Source organism: Elephas maximus, chromosome 17 (assembly GCF_024166365.1).
Source record: "Elephas maximus indicus isolate mEleMax1 chromosome 17, mEleMax1 primary haplotype, whole genome shotgun sequence".
NCBI classification, from domain to species: domain Eukaryota; kingdom Metazoa; phylum Chordata; class Mammalia; order Proboscidea; family Elephantidae; genus Elephas; species Elephas maximus.
The window spans coordinates 89,600,779-89,622,947 of NC_064835.1; the positions used below are offsets into that span (position 1 = coordinate 89,600,779).

Genomic DNA, 22,169 nt, shown 5'->3' on the forward strand with positions numbered 1-22,169 from the left:
TCCTCCACCAGAGCACACGTCACTTCTGAACACGGCCTGTCCTTACAGGTTCTAGAGCTGCCTCCTCCACCAGGGCACACGTCAGTTCTGAACCCGGCCTGTCCTTACAGGTTCTAGAGCTGCCTCCTCCACCAGAACACACGCCACTTCTGAACCCGGCCTGTCCTTACAGGTTCTAGAGCTGCCTCCTCCACCAGGGCACACGCCACTTCTGAACCCGGCCTGTCCTTACAGGTTCTAGAGCTGCCTCCTCCACCAGGGCACACGTCACTTCTGAACCCGGCCTGTCCTTACAGGTTCTAGAGCTGCCTCCTCCACCAGAACACACGCCACTTCTGAACCCGGCCTGTCCTTACAGGTTCTAGACCTGCCTCCTCCACCAGAGCACATGCCACTTCTGAACCCGGCCTGTCCTTACAGGTTCTAGAGCTGCCTCCTCCACCAGAGCACACGCCACTTCTGAACCCGGCCTGTCCTTACAGGTTCTAGAGCTGCCTCCTCCACCAGAGCACACGCCACTTCTGAACCCGGCCTGTCCTTACAGGTTCTAGAGCTACAGAGCACACGCCACTTCTGAATCTGGCCTGTTCTTACAGGTTCTAGAGCTGCCTCCTCCACCAGAGCACACGCCACTTCTGAACCCGGCCTGTCCTTACAGGTTCTAGAGCTGCCTCCTCCACCAGAGCACACACCACTTCTGAATCTGGCCTGTCCTTACAGGTTCTAGAGCTGCCTCCTCCACCAGAGCACACGCCACTTCTGAACCCGGCCTGTCCTTACAGGTTCTAGAGCTGCCTCCTCCACCAGAGCACACGCCACTTCTGAACCCGGCCTGTCCTTACAGGTTCTAGAGCTGCCTCCTCCACCAGAGCACACGCCACTTCTGAACCCGGCCTGTCCTTACAGGTTCTAGAGCTGCCTCCTCCACCAGAGCACATGCCACTTCTGAACCCGTCCTGTCCTTACAGGTTCTAGAGCTGCCTCCTCCACCAGAGCACACGCCACTTCTGAACCCGGCCTGTCCTTACAGGTTCTAGAGCTGCCTCCTCCACCAGAGCACACACCACTTCTGAACCTGGCCTGTCCTTACAGGTTCTAGAGCTACCTCCTCCACCAGAGCACACACCACTTCTGAACCCGGCCTGTCCTTACAGGTTCTAGAGCTGCCTCCTCCACCAGAGCACACGCCACTTCTGAACCCGGCCTGTCCTTACAGGTTCTAGAGCTGCCTCCTCCACCAGAGCACACACCACTTCTGAACCTGGCCTGTCCTTACAGGTTCTAGAGCTACCTCCTCCACCAGAGCACACACCACTTCTGAATCTGGCCTGTCCTTACAGGTTCTAGAGCTGCCTCCTCCACCAGAGCACATGTCACTTCTGAACCTGGCCTGTCCTTACAGGTTCTAGAGCTGCCTCCTCCACCAGAGCACACACCACTTCTGAACCTGGCCTGTCCTTACAGGTTCTAGAGCTGCCTCCTCCACCAGAGCACACACCACTTCTGAACCCGGCCTGTCCTTACAGCTTCTAGAGCTGCCTCCTCCACCAGAACACACGCCACTTCTGAACCCGGCCTGTCCTTACAGGTTCTAGAGCTGCCTCCTCCACCAGGGCACACGTCACTTCTGAACCCGGCCTGTCCTTACAGGTTCTAGAGCTGCCTCCTCCACCAGAACACACGCCACTTCTGAACCCGGCCTGTCCTTACAGGTTCTAGAGCTGCCTCCTCCACCAGAGCACACGCCACTTCTGAACCCGGCCTGTCCTTACAGGTTCTAGAGCTGCCTCCTCCACCAGAGCACATGCCACTTCTGAACCTGGCCTGTCCTTACAGGTACAGCGCTTTTAGCTATTCCACAGATGGTCAAAGAGCTCAAGTAATTTAGTTCGTCTTAGACACCCAGATAAGAAGTGAGAAAATAACGACCAAAAATGGGCTACAGCTAATGAATAGAGTTTTAAAAATCAAATGCCCTTTCATCAAACAAGAACTACAAAAGTCAATATTTTTGATGCTGTTTGAGTAATCCTCCTCCCACCCGCCAACATATGAGTGAAATGAAATAAGCAGTAAGGAAGGGGACAAAAATCTTTTGTGAAAAGAACAGAAAGAAAAGTAAAAACTTCACACTGTGGTTGGCTGCGAGATGCCCACCCAGGGTCCTTCTCTCCCTCTCCCACAGGCTGGCTGACTGCACCTGCCACTACAGCAACGTTCTCAGCCTCCACTGCAGGCAGGGGGAACGTGGCCCAAGGATGGCCACAAACCGTGAGGGACATGTGCTGGTGACTTCCCCCCATTTTACCCTTCCTGATACAAAGAGGCATGAAAAGAATCTTTTCCCCTTTCTGCTGTTAGTACTTGTTAAGGATTGAATTATAGCCCCTGAAAAGATATGTTGAAGTCCTGGCCCCTGCACCTGAGAACACGACCTCGTTTGGGGAAATGGGTTTTTCTCTGCAGATGTTATCAGGTAAGTCAACAAAGTCATACTGTACTAGGACAGGTCCCAATCCTAATCTCTTCTGAGCAGCATCTTATAAAAGAGAAGGGACAGGCAGGAAGCAGAGACACACAGGAGAGATGCCAAGTGAAGACACAGCTACGAGCAGCAAAGGAATACCACGGATTCGCGGCAGACACTAGAAGTCAGGGCAGGCCTGGAGCAGCTCCTCTCTCAAAGTCCCCAGAAGGAATTAACACAGCTGAGACCCTGATTTGGACCTTCTCCCTGTGGTATTTTATTATGATGCCTGAGGACAGAAATCACCAAGAAGCTGAGGACAGTGGAGCAGAACAACAGCAGGGTCTGGGTACCTGAGCTCATTATGAGCCACTGATCCCACCCTGGGAGAACCTGCCTCCAGACTTTTGTTACATGAGACTGAGAGTAAAGCCACATGTTCTGACAGGCGTCTTCCCATCTCATCCTAGACACTTTAATGTCTTATAGCAAAGTAATGTTGGGAAGATTAACTGACCACTGTGAACCTGAATTTGTTCTTCTGTATTAATAAGTAACTCATGGTATAATTGTGAACATTAATGACAAAATTTTAGGGCACAGAGCACACTGCTTGGCTCATACAGAGTACAAGATAAAGGTAAGTGGTCTTCTCTATTTTTAACATTTATAGTTCTTTATTTATCATTCCAATACTTAGACCTAGTAGGTAGGGAGAACCATAAGAAGTATTTCAAAATAAATTTTGGAAATTTTCATTCATCGTTACCTCAATATTATTTCCCACCATTATTTTGTCTTTTTAGAAGTTATGTTAATACAAAAAAAAGAAGAAATAATGTTTCAAACAATTTCTATGTCTTAAATACTGCTCAATGAAACTTAACTGCAGTTCCTAAAAGGTTTAAATAATTTAACATGCCTTACCTTTGGTAAATATCACGCCTTTTATTGGTTTCTAGAGCTCCTTTCAACTGGCTCTCAGAAAGCAAACTATCAACCTACAATAAATGGAGACAGTTTAAAATATTGTTAAATATCATACCACCTTAGAAAATAAAAGTTTAATTTTCTTTTTTCCTAATATTTTACAATGAACATTTTTAATTTCTCTTTGGGTGCTCACTTCAAATTTTACCATGAACACCCACGTAACTACCACCTGGGTTCTATCAGTAACATCTTACTACATTTATTTGACAACACTGTCAGTGATAGGATAATATCAATACACCTATAAGGAAGACCAGTTACTATGGATATTTTTGAAATTTACACATTAACCACTAATGGCAAAGATGAGGAAATTGAAGATTTTTACCAACTTCTGCAGGCTGAAATTGATCAAATATGCAATCAAGATGCATTGATAATTACTCGTGACTGGAATGTGAAAGTTAGAAATAAAGAGAAAAAGGATTGGTAGTTAGAAAATACGGCCTTAGTGACAGAAATGATGCCAGAGATAAAATGACAGAATTTTGCAAGACCAAAAACTTCTCTGCTTGCAATTAGTTTTTTTTCCAACAACATAAATGGCCAACTATACACGTGGACCTCACCAGATGCAATACACAGGAATCAGACTGACTACATCTGCAGAAAGAGGTGATGGAGAACGGTCAATATCATCAGTCAGAATGAGGCCAGGGCCAGCTGTGGAACAGACCATCAACTGCTCACATGTAAGTTCAAGTTGGAAGTTGAAGAAATTACAGCAAGTCCATGAGAGCGAAAATACAATCTTGAGTATATGCATCCCACCTGCATTTAAACAGTATCTCAAGAATAGATTTGAAAGAGGCAGGGCCAAAATGGCTGACTAGGTAGAAGCTACCGCGGATTCCTCCTGCAATGAAGACTTGGAAAAACAAGTGAATCGATCACATACATGACAATCTACGAACCCTGACCATCAAACACAGAACTAAGGAGTTGACCTGAGTGACAGAGGAGGGAAAAGCCGCACCCTGAAGCAGCGACAGCTTCTGGAACCGGCATCCCACGCCACATCCTTAAGCCCTCACAGTTCCCTGGTGCCAGAGTGGTGGGGCTGATCATGGCTTACTGAGACAGGGCAAGCACAGGACACAGCCCTAACCCCTAATCCCCTGGAATAACCTCGGTAGAGACTCAGCCAGAGCAAGCAGGCTGCACACGGACGTGGCTGACAAGAGAATGAGCAACCACGGGGAAGCAGTGACTGTTTTCGGAGCCTGAAGCCAGCATTCCAGTCAGAAAATCTTGGCACTGGGCTTTGGACTAAGCGCAGAAGAGCTGATCATGGCTTCCTGAGACGGCACAAGCACGGGACGCAGCCCTAGCCCCTGAAGTAACCTCGGTGGAAACCCAGCCAGTGCATGCAGGCTGCACAATGATGCGCCTGACAGGAGAAGGAGAAATCACGGGGAAGCAGCGACTGGTTTTGGAGCCTGGAGTGCAGCACCCTAGCCAGAAAACCTTGGCGCTGGGCTTTGGACTAGGAGCAGAGGAGCTGATCACGGCTTCCTGAGACAGGGCAAGCACGGACGCAGGCCTGACCCTCAGGACCAATCTCAACCCAGCCAGTGCACACAGGCTACAAGCCCCTCTGCAATCTCAGATAAAACAGTCAACAGCAAGCGAGATAAGCAACTTTGTCTATATTGCCTGGCACTACTCTCTCCTATCTATCTGATCCCTCCCCTCCCCACCCCAGGTGGCTTCATTAACATTGGAATTTCCTGGGCCAGGGAGTGAAGTGCTCCACAGGTTTTTTTTTTTTTTCCTAACCCATTCTCCTAGCCTGAGAGAAGCTGCAATTAGCAACCTAACCCAGTAAAAAACCCAGTGCCATCGAGTAGGGGGGAAAAATCCTTCCCTGACTTCCCTAAACTGGAACAAAAATACAGAACCAGCTCCAGCCAAGCATAAGAGATCCACAAGCTTTGGCTTTCATCCCTACAGGGAACAAGGTGGCTATTATAATGCAAAGGCAATTCTGATAGAGATCTGACTGTAATTGTTTTAGTGGAGCAGAAGAAAGACAAGTTTTGGAGGTCTGATACCTCTCTACCTATTAAACAGAGCCCTCACTGATCCACAGCAGGGAACTGAGGGCTGAAGCTCCACCCAAACCACCTAGCCACCTACTAAAGGGGTCAGAGGATAGTGACGCCTACCAATCTTTAAAGGTACAAGCATTGGGTGCCTAAGGTACAGCTACAGAGCCCATCCACCAAAGTGCTCTAGGAATAGAGACACACCTACCTCACTGGCACGTGGGGGAAGGCTGTCAGCATCCTGCCGTCCTTGGAGCGTGACTCCCTGCTGCTACTAGAATCTGGTGCGTACGACCATCGCCACTACTCCCCTAAGTTAATAGATGACAGCCTACACCGCACACTTGGTGACCCCAAATCAGGACACCTAAGCTGATTCTATTCAAGAATAGTGAATGGACTCTTAGACTTATATATCTGGTAACAGCTCAAGCCAGCTGGTAATAGGACATAAGTGATTCAAAAGCTACAACAATCAAGACAGCACAATCTAGTAGCCCATCTGGGTATATTGAAACAAAACAAGAAGATAAGACTCAGTGAGAAAATATAAAATAAATCATTACATTATCTTATAGATGGCTCGGAGACAGCAGTCGATATCAAATCACATAAAGAAGCAGACAATGATTGCTTCTACAAATCCCCAAAGAATCAAAATCTTTCCCAAATGAAGACACAATCCTAGAACTGCCAGATGCAGAATATAAAAAACTAATTTACAGAATGCTTCAAGACATCAAGGACGACCTCAAAAATGAAATAAAGCCATCTACAGAAAAAGCCAAGGAACACACTGATAAAGCAGTTGAAGAAATCAAAAAGATTATTCAAGAACATAGTGGAAAAATTAATAAGCTGCAAGATTCCATAGAGAGACAGCATTCAAAAATCCAAAAGATTAACAACAAAATTACAGAATTAGACAACTCAATAGGAAGTCAGAGGAGCAGAATCGAGGAATTGGAATGCAGAGTGGGGGAGCTGGAGGATAAGGCAATTGACACCAATATAGTTGAAGAAAAATCAGATAAAAGAATTAAAAAAAATGAAGAAGCCCTAAGAATCATGTGGGACTCTATCAAGAAGAATAATGTGCGTGTGATTGGAGTCCCAGAACAGGGAGAGATAACAGAAAATACAGAGAGAATAGTTGAAGATCTGTTGGCAGAAAACTTCCCTGGCATCGTGAAAGATGAAAGGATATCCATCCAAGATGCTCATCAAACCCCATACGAGATTGATACAAAAAGAAAATCGCCAAGGCATATTATCATCAAACTTGCCAAAACCAAAGAGAAAATTTTAAAAGCAGCCAGGGATAAAAGAAAAGTTACCTACAAAGGAGAACCAATAAGAATAAGTTCAGACTACTTGGCAGAAACCATGCAGGCAAGAAGGCAATGGGATGACACATATAGAGCACTGAAGGAGAAAAACTGCCAGTCAAGAATCATATATCCAGCAAAACTTTCTCTCAAATATGAAGGTGAAATTAAAACATTTACAGATAAACACAGGCTTAGAGAATGTGCAAAAACCAAACCAAAGCTACAGGAATTACTAAAGGGAATTCTTTGGTCATAAAATCAATAATATCAGATACCAACACAACACAAGGTCACAGAATAGAACATTCTGATATCAACTCAAATAGTTAAATCACAAAAACAAAATAAGATTACTGTAAAAAGAAAAAAAATGCTCAAAAAAGGGAATCACTGAAGTCATTATGTAAAAGATTACAATAATCAAAAAACAGGGAGTAAATACAGGAGGCATAGATCTTCCATATGGAGAGGAAAACAAGTCGATACAGGAAGATACAAGTTAGGTTTTTACTTAGAAAAATAGGGGTAAATATTAAGGCAACCACAAAGAGGTCTAACAATTCCATACTTCAAAATAAAAATCAAGAAAAACATAACGACTCAGCAAAAATATATTCAACTACTATGAAAATGAGGAACACACAATTTACAAAGAAAAACTTCTCAGCACAAAAAAGTGGAAAAATGAAATTGTCAACAACACACAAAAAAAGCCATCAAAATGACAGCACTAAACTCATACTTATCTATAATTACGATGAATGTAAATGGACTAAATGCACCAATAAAGAGACAGAGAGTCTCAGACTGGATAAAAAAACACGATCTGTCTATATGCAGCCTACAAGAGACACACCTTAGACTTACAGACACAAACAAACTAAAACTCAAAGGAATGAAAAAAATATATCAAGCAAACAACAATCAAAAAAGAGCAGGAGTGGCAATATTAATTTTTGACAAAATAGACTTTAAAGTTAAATCCACCACAAAGGATAAAGAAGGACACTACATAATGATCAACGGGACAATTTGCCAGGAAGATATAACCATATTAAATATTTATGCACCCAATGACAGGGCTGCAAGATACATAAAACAAATTTTAACAGAACTGAAAAGTGAGATAAACACCTCCACAATTATAGTAGGAGACTTCAACACACCACTTTCGGAGAAGGATAGGAGTTCCAGTAAGGAGCTCAAAAGAGACATGGAAGATCTAATTGCTACAATCAAACAACTTGACCTCATAGATTTATATAGAACACTCCACCCAACAGCTGTAAAGTATACTTTTTTTTTCTAGTACACATGGAACATTCTCTAGAATAGATCACATATTAGGTCATAAAACAAACATTTGCAGAATCCAAAACATCGAAATATCACAAAGCATCTTCCCAGACCATAAGGCCATAAAAGTAGAAATCAATAACAGAAAAATTACGGAAAAGAAATCAAATACTTGGGAACTGAACAATACCCTGCTCCAAAAAGACTGGGTATAGAAGACATTAAGGTGGGAATAAAGAAATTCATAGAATGCAACAAGACTGAAAACATGTCCTATCAAAACCTCTGGGACACAGCAAAGGCAGTGATCAGAGGTCAATTTATATCAATAAATGCACACATACATAAAGAAGAAAGAGCCAAAATCAGAGAGCTGTCCCTATAACCTGAACAAATAGAAAGTGAGCAACAAAAGAATCCATCAGGTACCAGAAGAAAACAAATAATAAAAATTAGAGCAGAATTAAATAAATTAGAGAACAGAAAAACAATTGAAAGAATTAAAGCCAAAAGCTGGTTCTTTGAAAAAATTAACAAAATTGATAAACCATTGGCCAGACTGACTAAAGAAATACAGGAAACAACCCGAATAAGAAATGAGATGGGCCATATCACAACAGACCCAACTGAAATTAAAAGAATCATATCAGATTTCTATGAAAAATTGTACTCTAACAAATTTGAAAACCTAGAAGAAATGGATGAATTCCTAGAAACACGCTACCTACCTAAACTAACACAATCACAATTAGAACAACTAAATAGACCCATAACAAAAAAAAAAGATTGAAAAGGTAATCAAAAAACTCCCAATAAAAAAAAGCCCTGGCCCGGACAGCTTCACTGCAGAGTTCCACCAAACTTTCAGAGAAGCGTTAACACCACTACTATTCAAGGTATTTCAAAGCATAGAAAAGGATGGAATACTACCTAACTCATTCTATGAAGCCTGCATATCCCTGATACCAAAACCAGGTAAAGACACCACAGAAAAAGAAAATGACAGACCTATATCCCTCATGAATATAGATGCAAAAATCCTCAACAAAATTCTAGCCAATAGAATTCAACAACGTATCAAAAAAATAATCCACCATGACCAAGTGGGATCTATACCAGGTATGCAAGGTTGGTTCAATATTAGAAAAACAATTAATGTAATCCACCATATAAATAAAACAAAAGACAAAAACCACATGATCTTATCAATTGATGCAAAAAAGGCATTTGACAAAGTCCAACACCCATTCATGATAAAAACTCTCAGCAAAATAGGAATTGAAGGAAAATTCCTCAACATAATAAAGGGCATTTATACAAAGCCAACAGCCAACATCACCCTAAATGGAGAGAGCCTGAAAGCACTTCCCTTGAGAACGGGAACCAGACAAGGATGCCTTTTATCACCACTCTTATTCAACATTGTGTTGGAGGTCCTAGCCAGAGCAATTATGCTAGACAAAGAAATAAAAGGCATCCAGGTTGGCAAGGAAGAAGTAAAAGTATCTCTATTTGCAGACAACATGATCTTATACACAGAAAACCCTAAGGAATCCTCAAGAAAACTACTGAAACTAATAGAGTTCAGCAGAGAATCAGGATACAAGATAAACATACAAAAATCGGTTGGATTCCTCTACATCAACAAAAAGAACATTGAAGAGGAAATCGCCAAAGCAATACCACTCACAGTAGCCCCCAAGAAGATAAAATACTTAGGAATAAATCTTACCAAAGATATAAAAGACCTAGACAAAGAAAACTACATGGTACTACTGCAAGAAACTAAAAGGGACCTAACACAAAAGTGGAAAAACATACCTTGCTCATGGATAGGAAAACTTAACATAGTATAAACGTCTATTCTACTAAAAAAGTCATCTATATATACAATGCACTTGCGATCCAAATTCGAACATTTTTTAATGTGATGGAGAAACAAATCACCAACTTCATATGGAAGGGAAAGAGGCCCCAGGTAAGTAAAGCATTACTGGAAAAGAAGAACAAAGTAGGAGGCCTCACTCTACCTGATTTTAGAACATAGTATAGAGCCACAGTAGTCAAAACACCCTGGTACTGGTACAACAACAGATACATAGACCAGTGGAACACAATTAAGAACCCAGATATAAATCCATCCACGTATGAGCAGCTGATATTTGACAAAGGCCCAGTGTCAGTTAATTGGGGAAAAGATAGTCTTTTTAACAAATGGTGCTGGCACAACTGGATATCCATTTGCAAAAAAATGAAACAGGACCCATACCTCACACCATCCACAAAAACTAACTCAAAATGGATCAAAGACCTAACCATGAAGTCTAAAACGATAAAGATCATGAAAGAAAAAATAGGGACATTAGGAGCCCTAATACAAGGCATAAACAGAATACAAAACTTTACTAAAAATGACGAGGAGAAACCAGATAACTGGGAGCTCCTAAAAATTAAACACCTATGCTCATCTAAAGACTTCACCAAGAGAGTAAAAAGACCATCTAAAGACCGGGAAAAAATTTTCAGCTATGACATCTCCGACCAGCACCTGATCTCTAAAATCTACATGATTCTGCTAAAACTCAACCACAAAAATACAAACAACCCAATTAAAAATTGGGGAAAGGATATGAACACGCACTTCACTAAAGAAGATACTCAGGCGGCTGACAGATACATGAGGAAATGTTCTCGATCACTGGCCATTAGACAAATGCAAATTAAAGCTACGATGAGATTCCATCTCACTCCAACAAGGCTGGTATTAATCCAAAAACCACAAAATAATAAATTTTGGAGAGGCTGTGGAGGGACTGGAACTCTTATACACTGCTGGTGGGAATGTAAAATGGTACAACCACCTTGGAAATCGATCTGGCGTTTCCTTAAAAAGCTAGAAACAGAACTACCATACGATCCAGAAATCCCGCTCCTCAGAATATATCCTAGAGAAATAAGAGCCTTTACACGAACAGATATATGCACACCCATGTTTATTGCAGCACTGTTGACAACAGCAAAAAGCTGGAAGCAACCAAGGTGTCCATCAATGGATGAATGGATAAATAAATTATGGTATATTCACACAATGGAATACTACACATCAATAAAGAACAGTGAGGAATCTGTGAAACATTTCATAACATGGAGCAACCTGGAAGGCACTATGCTGAGTGAAATCAGTCAGATGCAAAAGGACAAATATTGTATAAGACCACTATTATAAGATCTTGAGAAATAGTTTAAACTGCGAACATATTCTTTTGTGGTTACGAGAGGGGGGAAGGAGGGGGGTGGAAGAGGGTTATTTACTGATTAGATAGTAGATAAGAACTACCTTAGGGGAAGGGAAGGATAACACTCAATACAGGGAAGGTCAGCACAACTGGACTGGACCAAAAGCAAAGAAGTTTCCTGAATAAACTGACGGCTTTGAAGGTCAGCGGAGCAGGGGCAGGGGTTTGGGGACTATGGCTTCAGGGGACATCTAAGTCAACTGGCAAAATAAATTCTATTAAGAAAACATTCTGCATCCCACTTTGAAGTGTGGCGTCTGGGGTCTTAAACTCTAGCAAGCGGCCATTTAAGGTGCGTCAATGAGTCTCAACCCACCTGGATCAAAGGAGACTGAAGAACACCAAGGTCACAAGGTAATTATGAGTCCAAGAGACAGAAAGGGCTACACGAACTACAGACTACATCATTCTGAGACCAGAAGAATTAGATGGTGCCCGGCCACAACCGATGACTGCCCTGACAGGGAACACAACAGAGAACCCCTGAGGGAACAGAAGAACAGTGGGATGCAGACCCCAAATTCTCATAAAAACACCAGACTTAATAGTCTAAGACTGGAAGAATCCCGGCAGTCATGGTCCCCAAACCTTCTGTTGGCCCAGGACAGGAACTATTCCTGAAGCCAACTCATCAGACATGGATTGGACTGGACAATGGGTTGGAGAGGGATGCTGATGAGGAGTGAGCTACTTGCATCAGGTGGACACTTGAGACTATGTTGGCATCTCCTGCCTGGACAGGAGATGGGAGGGTAGAAGGGGTTAGAAACTGGCCAAACAGTCACAAAAGGCGAGACTGGAAGGAGGGAGCAGGCTGACTCATTAGGGGGAGAGTAAGTGGGAGTATGTAGTAAGGTGTACATAAGTTTATATGTGAGAGACTGACTTGATTTCTAAGCCTTCACTTAAAGCATAAAAAAAAGTATTTAAAAAAAAAAAAAAAAGAATAGATTTGACACATTGAACACTAATGACCACGGACCAGATGAACTGTGGAATGACATGAGGGACATCATACATGAAGAAAGCAAGAGGTTATTAAAAAGACAGAAAAGGAAGAAGTGAGCAAAATGGATGTCAGAAAAAAAAAGACTCTGAAATTTGCTCTTGGATGTAGAGCAGCAAAAGTGAATAGAAGAAATGATGAACTAAAAAAGCTGTACAGAAGATTTCAGAGGGCAGCTCGAGAAGACAAAGTATTATGACATGTGCAAAGACCTGGAGTTAGAAAACCAAAAGGGAAGAACACAGCTGGCATTTCTTAAGCTGAAAGAACTGAAGAGAAAATTCAAGCCTCGAGTCGCAACGCTGAAGGATTCTGTGGGGAAAATACTGAATGACCCAGGAAGCACCAAAAGAAGACAGAAGGAATACACAGAGTCACCGTACCAAGAAGAATCCGTCGCCGTTCAACCATTTCAGGAAGTAGCATATGATCAGGAACCGATGGAACCAAAGAAAGAGGCCCAAGCTGCACTGAAGGTGTTGGTGAAAAACAAGGCACCACGGACTGACTGAATACTGATTGAAACATTTCAACAAATGGACAGAGCACTGGAGGTGCTCACTCATCCGTGTCAAGAAATTTGGAAGACAGCTTCTTGGCCAACTGACTAGAAGACACTACATTGTGCCTATTCCAAAGAAAGGAGGTTCAACAGATGCCGAAATTATCAAACAATATCATTAATGTCACACACGAGTAAAATGCTGCTGAAGACCATTCAGAAGCAATTGCAGCAGCACATGGACAGGGACGTCGCGGGAAGTCCAGGCCGGATTCAGAAGAGGACGGAGAGTGACAGGGACGTCGCGGGAAGTCCAGGCCGGATTCAGAAGAGGACGGAGAGTGACAGGGACGTCGCGGGAAGTCCAGGCCGGATTCAGAAGAGGACGGAGAGTGACAGGGACGTCGCGGGAAGTTCAGGCCGGATTCAGAAGAGGACGGAGAGTGAGGTGCATCAGATGCCAGATGGATCTTGGCTGAACACCAGAAAGATATTTACCTGTGTTTTATTGGCTATGCTAAAGCACTCGACCCTATGGATCATAACAAGTTATGGATAACACTGCAAAGAATGGGAATTCCAGAACACTTCTTTGTGCTCATGAGGAACCTGCATATAGACCAAGAAGCACTCGTTCAAACACAGCAAGGGGATATTGCATGGTTTAAAGTCAGGAAAGGTGTGCGTCAGGGTTGTATCCTTTCAGCATACTTATTCAATATGTATGCTGAGTGTCTTAGACAGGGTTCTCTAGAGAGACAAAACCAGTGAAGTGTATAAATATATATACAGAGAGATTTACATCAAGGAAATGGCTCATGTGACTGTAGCGGCTGAAAGGTCCCAAGTCTGTATCAGGATAGAGGCTTCACTCGATTCATGTAGCTGGAAGGGCTGGTGAACCTGAGATTGGCAGGTCAGAGAGCAGGGCTCCAGCTCTCAGGCTGTGAAGATCAAAGAATTCCAAGATCTGCAGACAGCTCAAGTCCCAAAGGCCGGAGGACAGACCAACAGGAGGGAGCCGCAGGATCTAGAGTAAGCGAAAAAACCAGAACGTCTGGATGCAGGCCACATCCCCCAAGGAAATTCCCTTTCAACTGACCGGCTACTCACAGCAGATTCAATCATGGAAGTGACCACATATAAACACTGAGAATCATGGCCCAGCCAAGGTGACACACAGTCTTAACCATCCCACTGAGCAAATAATCTGAGAAGCTGGACTATATAAAGGACACAGCATCAGAACTGGAGGAAGACTTAATGACAACCTGTGATATACAGATGACAAAGCCTTGCTTGCTGTAAGTGAAGAGGACTTGAAGCACTTACTGATGAAGAACAAACTACAGCCTTCACTATGAATTGTACCTCAACATAAAAAACAAAAACCCTCACAACTGGACCAAAAAGCAACATCATGATATACACAGAGAAAATACTGAAGTTGCCAAGGATTTCATTTTACTTGGATCCACAATCAACACCCACGGAAGCAGCAGTCAAGAAATCAAACAACATACTGCATTGGGCAAATCTGCTGTAAAGGACCTCTTTAAAGTGTTAAAAAGCAAAGATGTCACTTTTAAGACTAAAGTGCACCCAACCCAAGCCATGGTATTTTCAATCAACTCATGTGCAAACAAAACCTGGGCAATGAATAAGGAAGACCAAAGAATTTATGTCTTTGAATAATGGTGCTGGCAAAGAATACTGATTATACCATGGACTGCCACAAGAACAAATCTGTCTTGGAAGTATAGCCAGAATGCTCCTTAGAAGCAAGGATGGTGCAACCACGTCTTACATACTTTGGACATGTTCTCAGGAGGGATCAGTCCCTGGAGAAGGATGTTATGCTTGGTAAAATAGAGGGTCAGTGAAAAAAAGGAAGATCCTCAGTGAGATTGACATAGTGGTTGCAGCAATGGGCTCAAGTATAACAATGACCATGAAGATGGTACAGGACCGGTGTTTTGTTCTGTTGTACATAAGGTCACTGAGTTGGAACTGACTTGATGGCACCTAACAACAACAACTGCCTTGGAAACACTATGGGACAGTTCTACTCTGTCCTATAGAGTTGCTATGGGTTGGAATCAACTTGATGGCAATGGGTTAATATACATTTGGCATTCAAAAATTTAAAAATATCAAAAAGTATAAAGAGAAACATAATCATCATCAGTATTCTACCACATTGTTGTTGTTAGGAGTCGTCGAGTCAATTTCGACTCATAGCAACCCTATGTACAACAGAACAAAAACCCTGCCCAGTCCTGTGCCGTCCTCACAATTGTTATGCTTGAGCCCACTGTTGCAGCCACTGTGTCTGTCCATCTTGTTGATGTCCTTTTCCAGGGACTGATCCCTCCTGATAACGTGGCCAAAGCATCTGAGATGTAATCTTGCCGTCCATGCTTCTAAGTAGCATTCTGGCTGTACTATCTTCTACCACAGAGAAATACCATGTTATTGAAATACTTTTTATGCAATTTTATATTGATTTTCTAACTGACATTTTATCACAAATATTTCCCAACACATTCAAGTCTTTTTATTAACAAAATTTTGATCGCAGTATTATATGTCTCCATAAGTTATTTATCCATTCCTCTATTATGGATCATTTAAGTTGTATTCAGTTTCTGCTATCAAAATTAATACCGTAAGAAATACTTTTAAACCTCGGTCTCTGTCCCAACTTTTTTATTATTACATATGGTAACCAAAACCAAACCAAACCCAGTACCGTCGAGTCGATTCCGACTCATAGGAACCCTATAGGACAGAGTAGAACTGCCCCATAGAGTTTCCAAGGGGCGCCTGGTGGATATGAACTGCCAACCCTTTGGTTAGCAGCCATAGCACTTAACCACTGCAGCACCAGGGTTTCCATTACATATGGTAGATTCCTGGAAATGGAATTACCAAACCAAGGAGCACCTGGTGGATTCGAACCGCTGACCCCTTGATTAGCAGCTGTAGCACTTAGCCACTGCGTCACCAGGGTTTCCATTACACATGGTAGATTCCTGGAAATGAAATTACTAAACCAAGGAGTGTGAACAGCTGCTGTATCTTGTCAAGCCGCTTTCCAGAAATGCTGGGCCCTTAACACCGGAGAAGTATATGCAAGCCTCTGATGCATCACACCCTCACCAGCATTGAGTGTTGTGATTTAAAATCTTTGTTCTATTTTATTTCCTTTGCAATTACTCAATTATCTTCAAGGTAACTTTTTTCATGCGTATCGGTACTTGTACGTGCTCTTCGGCTGGCGTCCTCTGCTCAGTTCCCGATCTCAACCTTCTCTTGTCGCTCGTTTTGCTTGAACGAATGTGAAGCAGTAACCGGCAGCTTTCGCTGGAAGAAGGCTCCAAAGGAGGGCGCGGCATGGAGAGGGGTGTGAGGTGCAGGCTGGGCTGGAGGGGGTTCCCGTCACAAGTGCACGCTGGGAGCTGGGCTGGAGGTGGTTCTCCTTACGAGTGCACGCTGGGAGCTGGGCTGGAGGTGGTTCTCCTTACGAGTGCACGCTGGGAGCTGGGCTGGAGGTGGTTCTCCTTACGAGTGCACGCTGGGAGCTGGGCTGGAGGTGGTTCCCGTTACAAGTGCACGCTGGGAGCTGGGCTGGAGGTGGTTCCCGTCACAAGTGCACGCTGGGAGCTGGGCTGGAGGTGGTTCCCGTCACAAGTGCACGCTGGGAGCTGGGCTGGAGGTGGTTCTCCTTACGAGTGCACGCTGGGAGCTGGGCTGGAGGTGGTTCCCGTTACAAGTGCACGCTGGGAGCTGGGCTGGAGGTGGTTCTCCTTACGAGTGCACGCTGGGAGCTGGGCTGGAGGTGGTTCCCGTTACAAGTGCACGCTGGGAGCTGGGCTGGAGGTGGTTCTCCTTACGAGTGCACGCTGGGAGCTGAGCTGGAGGTGGTTCCCGTTACAAGTGCACGCTGGGAGCTGGGCTGGAGGTGGTTCTCCTTACGAGTGCACACTGGGAGCTGGGCTGGAGGTGGTTCTCCTTACAAGTGCACGCTGGGAGCTGGGCTGGAGGTGGTTCCCGTCACAAGTGCACGCTGGGAGCTGGGCTGGAGGTGGTTCCCGTTACAAGTGCACGCTGGGAGCTGGGCTGGAGGTGGTTCTCCTTACGAGTGCACGCTGGGAGCTGGGCTGGAGGTGGTTCCCGTTACAAGTGCACGCTGGGAGCTGGGCTGGAGGTGGTTCTCCTTACAAGTGCACGCTGGGAGCTGAGCTGGAGGTGGTTCTCCTTACGAGTGCACGCTGGGAGCTGGGCTGGAGGTGGTTCCCGTTACAAGTGCACGCTGGGAGCTGGGCTGGAGGTGGTTCTCCTTACGAGTGCACGCTGGGAGCTGGGCTGGAGGTGGTTCCCGTTACAAGTGCACGCTGGGAGCTGGGCTGGAGGTGGTTCTCCTTACGAGTGCACGCTGGGAGCTGGGCTGGAGGTGGTTCTCCTTACGAGTGCACGCTGGGAGCTGGGCTGGAGGTGGTTCTCCTTACGAGTGCACGCTGGGAGCTGAGCTGGAGGTGGTTCTCCTTACGAGTGCACACTGGGAGCTGGGCTGGAGGTGGTTCCCGTTACAAGTGCACGCTGGGAGCTGGGCTGGAGGTGGTTCTCCTTACGAGTGCACGCTGGGAGCTGGGCTGGAGGTGGTTCTCCTTACGAGTGCACGCTGGGAGCTGAGCTGGAGGTGGTTCTCCTTACGAGTGCACGCTGGGAGCTGGGCTGGAGGTGGTTCCCGTTACAAGTGCACACTGGGAGCTGGGCTGGAGGTGGTTCTCCTTACGAGTGCACGCTGGGAGCTGGGCTGGAGGTGGTTCTCCTTACATGTGCACACTGGGAGCTGGGCTGGAGGTGGTTCCCGTTACGAGTGCACGCTGGGAGCTGGGCTGGAGGTGGTTCTCCTTACGAGTGCACGCTGGGAGCTGGGCTGGAGGTGGTTCTCCTTACATGTGCACACTGGGAGCTGGGCTGGAGGTGGTTCCCGTTATGAGTGCACGCTGGGAGCTAGGCTGGAGGTGGTTCTCGTTACAAGTACACACTGGGAGCTGGGCTGGAGGTGGTTCTCCTTACGAAGTGCACGCTGGGAGCTGAGCTGGAGGTGGTTCTCCTTACGAAGTGCACGCTGGGAGCTGGGCTGGAGGTGGTTCCCGTTATGAGTGCACGCTGGGAGCTGGGCTGGAGGTGGTTCTCCTTACAAGTGCACGCTGGGAGCTGGGCTGGAGGTGGTTCTCGTTACAAGTACACACTGGGAGCTGGGCTGGAGGTGGTTCTCCTTACGAAGTGCACGCTGGGAGCTGAGCTGGAGGTGGTTCTCCTTACGGAGTGCACGCTGGGAGCTGGGCGGGAGGTGGTTCCCGTTATGAGTGCACGCTGGGAGCTAGGCTGGAGGTGGTTCTCGTTACAAGTACACACTGGGAGCTGGGCTGGAGGTGGTTCTCCTTACGAAGTGCACGCTGGGAGCTGAGCTGGAGGTGGTTCTCCTTACGAAGTGCACGCTGGGAGCTGGGCTGGAGGTGGTTCTCCTTACGAGTGCACGCTGGGAGCTAGGCTGGAGGTGGTTCCCGTTATGAGTGCACGCTGGGAGCTGGGCTGGAGGTGGTTCTCCTTACGAGTGCACGCTGGGAGCTGGGCTGGAGGTGGTTCCCGTTATGAGTGCACGCTGGGAGCTAGGCTGGAGGTGGTTCTCGTTACAAGTACACACTGGGAGCTGGGCTGGAGGTGGTTCTCCTTACGAAGTGCACGCTGGGAGCTGAGCTGGAGGTGGTTCTCCTTACGAGTGCACGCTGGGAGCTGGGCTGGAGGTGGTTCCCGTTATGAGTGCACGCTGGGAGCTAGGCTGGAGGTGGTTCTCGTTACAAGTACACACTGGGAGCTGGGCTGGAGGTGGTTCCCGTCACAAGTGCACGCTGGGAGCTGGGCTGGAGGACGTTCTCCTTACAAGTGCACACTGGGAGGCGGGGGGGTCGAGGGAGTCGGGGCTGGTGGGAGGGCCGGTGGTGCCAACCGATGGTGGCGATTTTCGGGAGGTGGGGTCTGTGTTGGGAACTCTGGTGGCGTGGTGGTCAAGTGCTACGGCTGCTAACCAGAAGGTCAGCGGTTCGAAGGCACCAGGCGCTCCTCGCAAATTCTGTGGGGCAGTTCTACCCTGTCCTACAGGGTCGCCGCGAGTCGGAATCACTCGCGGCAACGGGTTTGGTTTCCGGCGTCTGTGGCTGGGAGATGGGTTGGGCGCATCAGGAATGAGAACCGGGGGTTGGTGCTGGGATGCCGGGGGCGTTACCACACCGGAGGTTAAGTGGGTTGGGGTTCGACTTCGAGGATGAGGGCGGGGTCGCGGCGAGAAGGCGCGTCCGTGCCGCTGAACCCCCACCTCATCTTGCCCGGGGCCCCCGCGGGAGACCCCGACTGTACCTGTCGCTTCAGCTCCTGGTTGCCGCGCCGCAGGGCCTGGAGGGGATCGCGCGGCCGCCTCGCCAGCATCGCCCTCTCCGCGGGGCCCAACCGCGCCGACCGGCTGCCGGTCGCCAGGGAAACCAAGGCGGCGGCGCCCTCGGGTGACGCCATCGCTGCGCGCCGGGGCCCGGGGCCGCCCCGCCCACAGGCCGGGGCACGTGGCGGGCGGCTTCTGCCCCTGCGACCCCCGGCCGTGACCGTGCAGCCCCCCGACCCGCGCGCTGAGCTCGCTGCCCGGGTCGCCGCCCAGGAGTCGGTGGGCGACGGGAGCGAACGTCCCACGGCGTGCGCCGGTGTAATCACGACGTTCTCCTGGGACGCTGTCTTAAAGGGCGCTCAGCGTTTGTGGATAGCACGTTTGCTAAACTCATCTTAAGACACCCTTTGAGCATCTTCAACTCCCGTTAACTTTAAGGATAGCTTCCTATAAGGCCTTCCTGGGATACAGGGTCCACAGGACAGTTTAAAACTCTTTGCCATTTGGAGAACTGCTTAATCTCATTAAATTCTGGCTTTGCATTTGCCCATCCTGAGTTCGGTTTGGCTAAGTCCTATCTTCTCTCACAGCAAGTCAGTGAGGCATTTATGATATATTTTACACTGACTTAACCAGCTGCCCCCAAGTTCGTTATAACTCATGGCCACCCCGTGTGTCAGAGTAGAACTGTTCTCTGTAGGGTTTTCAGTGGCTGATTTTTCAGAAGTAGGGTTGCCAGGCCTTTCTTCCAAGGCACCTCTTGCAGACTGCAACCTCCCAACCTTCCTGTTAGCACCACCCAGGACCCTGACTCTTAGGGAGATTGTAATAACATTTCCGCAAGTGAAACTGCATCTTATAAATCCAATTCCCACTGGACTTGAACAAGAAAGATGATCTGAGTTCACCTTCCAAATGATGAACATTAATATTAATGGCTGTTCTTCAGTACAATACATCTGTTGATTCTACAGGCCAGGCTGCCTTGTTCCCCGGACCCCACTCATACTTTTTCTTGATGTATAACATAAAGTGCCCAAATCGTAAGTGTCCAGCTCACTGAATTTCCACACGCTGAACCGACCCCCATGCAACATCACTCAGATTAAGAAACGTTACCAGCACCCTAGTAGGCTTCCCCTCTTTCTAGCCCCTAACCACCTCATTACCACCAAAGGTAAACACTATCCTGTAACTTCTAACAGGAAAAACTTTTTTAGCCTGTTTTGGACTATGTGATGGAATCATGCATTATGTACTCGTTTCTCACTTCTCTCATTCAACATCACGTTTATCAGATGCATCTGTGTTGTATGTGGTTGTCCTCATTACTCTCTGGTATCTCATTGTATGATAACCCTTAGTGTATTAATTCATTCTACGTCTGCTTTGCATCTGGGTAGTTTCCGGTTCAGGGTTATTATCAACACAGCTAAGAACATTCTGGCAAATCTGTTGGTGAACATATGATACAATGCCGCGTCACAGGATATGTTTATGTTCAGCCTTATAAGATACTGCCTAGTTTCTCAAAATGGTTATGCTCATTTACACTCTTGACTGCTGCTTCCATGGCTGTTGATTGTGGATCCAAGTAAAATGAAATCCGTGACGGCTTCAATCTTTTCTCGGTTTATCATGATGTTGCTCATTGGTCCACTTGTGAGGATTTTTGTTTTATGTTGAGGTGCAATCCATACTGAAGGCTGTGGTCTTTGATCTTCATCAGTAAGTGCTTCAAGTCCTTTTCACTTTCAGCAAGCAAGGTTGTGTCATCTGCATAACGCAGGTTGTTAATGAGTCTTCCTCCAATCCTGATGCCCTATTCTTCTTCATATAGTTCAGTTTCTTGGATTATTTGCTCAGCATACAGATTGAATAGGTATGGTGAAAGGATACAACCCTGATGCACACCTTTCCTGATACTTAACCTCAGTATCCCCTTGTTCTGTCCAAATAACTGCCTCTTGATCTATGTACAGGTTCTTCATAAGCACAATTCTAGAATTCCCATTCTTCACAATGCTATCCATAATTTGTTACGATCCGCACAGCAGAATGCCTTTGCATAGTCAATAAAACCCAGGTAAACATCCTTCTGGTATTCTCTGCTTTCAGCCAGGATCCATCTGACATCAGCAACAATATCCCTGGTTCTATGTCCTCTTCTGAAACTGGCCTGAATTTCTGGCAGTTCCCTGCCTATATATTGCTGCAGCCATTTTTTGAATGATCTTCAGCAAAACTTTACTTGTGTGTGATATTAATGATATTGTTCAATAATTTCCACATTCGGTTGGATCACCTTTCTTGGGAATGGGCATAAATATGGATCTCTTCCAGTCAGTTGGCCAGGAAGCTGTCTTCCATATTTCTTGGCATAGATGAGTGAGCACCTCCAGCACTGCATCTATTTGTTGAAACATCTCAATTGATATTCCATCAACTCCTGGAGCCTTGTTTTTCGCCAGTGCCTTCAGAGCAGCTTGGACTTCTTCCTTCAGTACCATCGGCTTCTGATCATACTGCTCCAGATTGCATTGGGTAAATCTGCTGCAGGGACCTCCTTAAAGTGTTGAAGAGCAAAGATGTCACCTTGAAGACTAAGATGCGCCTGACCCAAGCCATGGTATTTTCAATCACATCATATGCATGTGAAAGCTGGACAATGAATAAGGAAGACTGAAGAATTGGTGCCTTTGAATTGTGGTGCTGGTGAAGAATATTGACTGTATATACCATGGACTGCCAAAAGGACGAACAAACCTGCCTTGGAAGAAGTACA

General features: G+C 46.0%; 1 protein-coding gene across 4 annotated transcripts in view; it reads right to left on the reverse strand.

Annotated features, from left to right (window-relative positions):
* The window catches only part of NPHP1 (nephrocystin 1), a 92,857-nt gene extending 73,357 nt beyond the window's left edge, over positions 1-19,500 (reverse strand). For 3 of the 4 annotated variants that reach the window (XM_049857630.1, XM_049857632.1, XM_049857629.1), the window contains exons 1-2: positions 19,366-19,500; positions 3,395-3,468 (exon numbers count right to left, since the gene is read on the reverse strand). In XM_049857630.1, coding sequence (XP_049713587.1) covers positions 3,395-3,468; positions 19,366-19,434 — 143 coding nt within the window. In that variant the 5' untranslated portion in view covers positions 19,435-19,500. Of the gene's footprint in view, positions 1-3,394; positions 3,469-13,741; positions 13,970-19,365 lie in introns of all 4 variants that reach the window. The other variant, XM_049857631.1, reaches the window with a different exon arrangement.
* Positions 19,501-22,169: the final 2,669 nt, after the last annotated feature.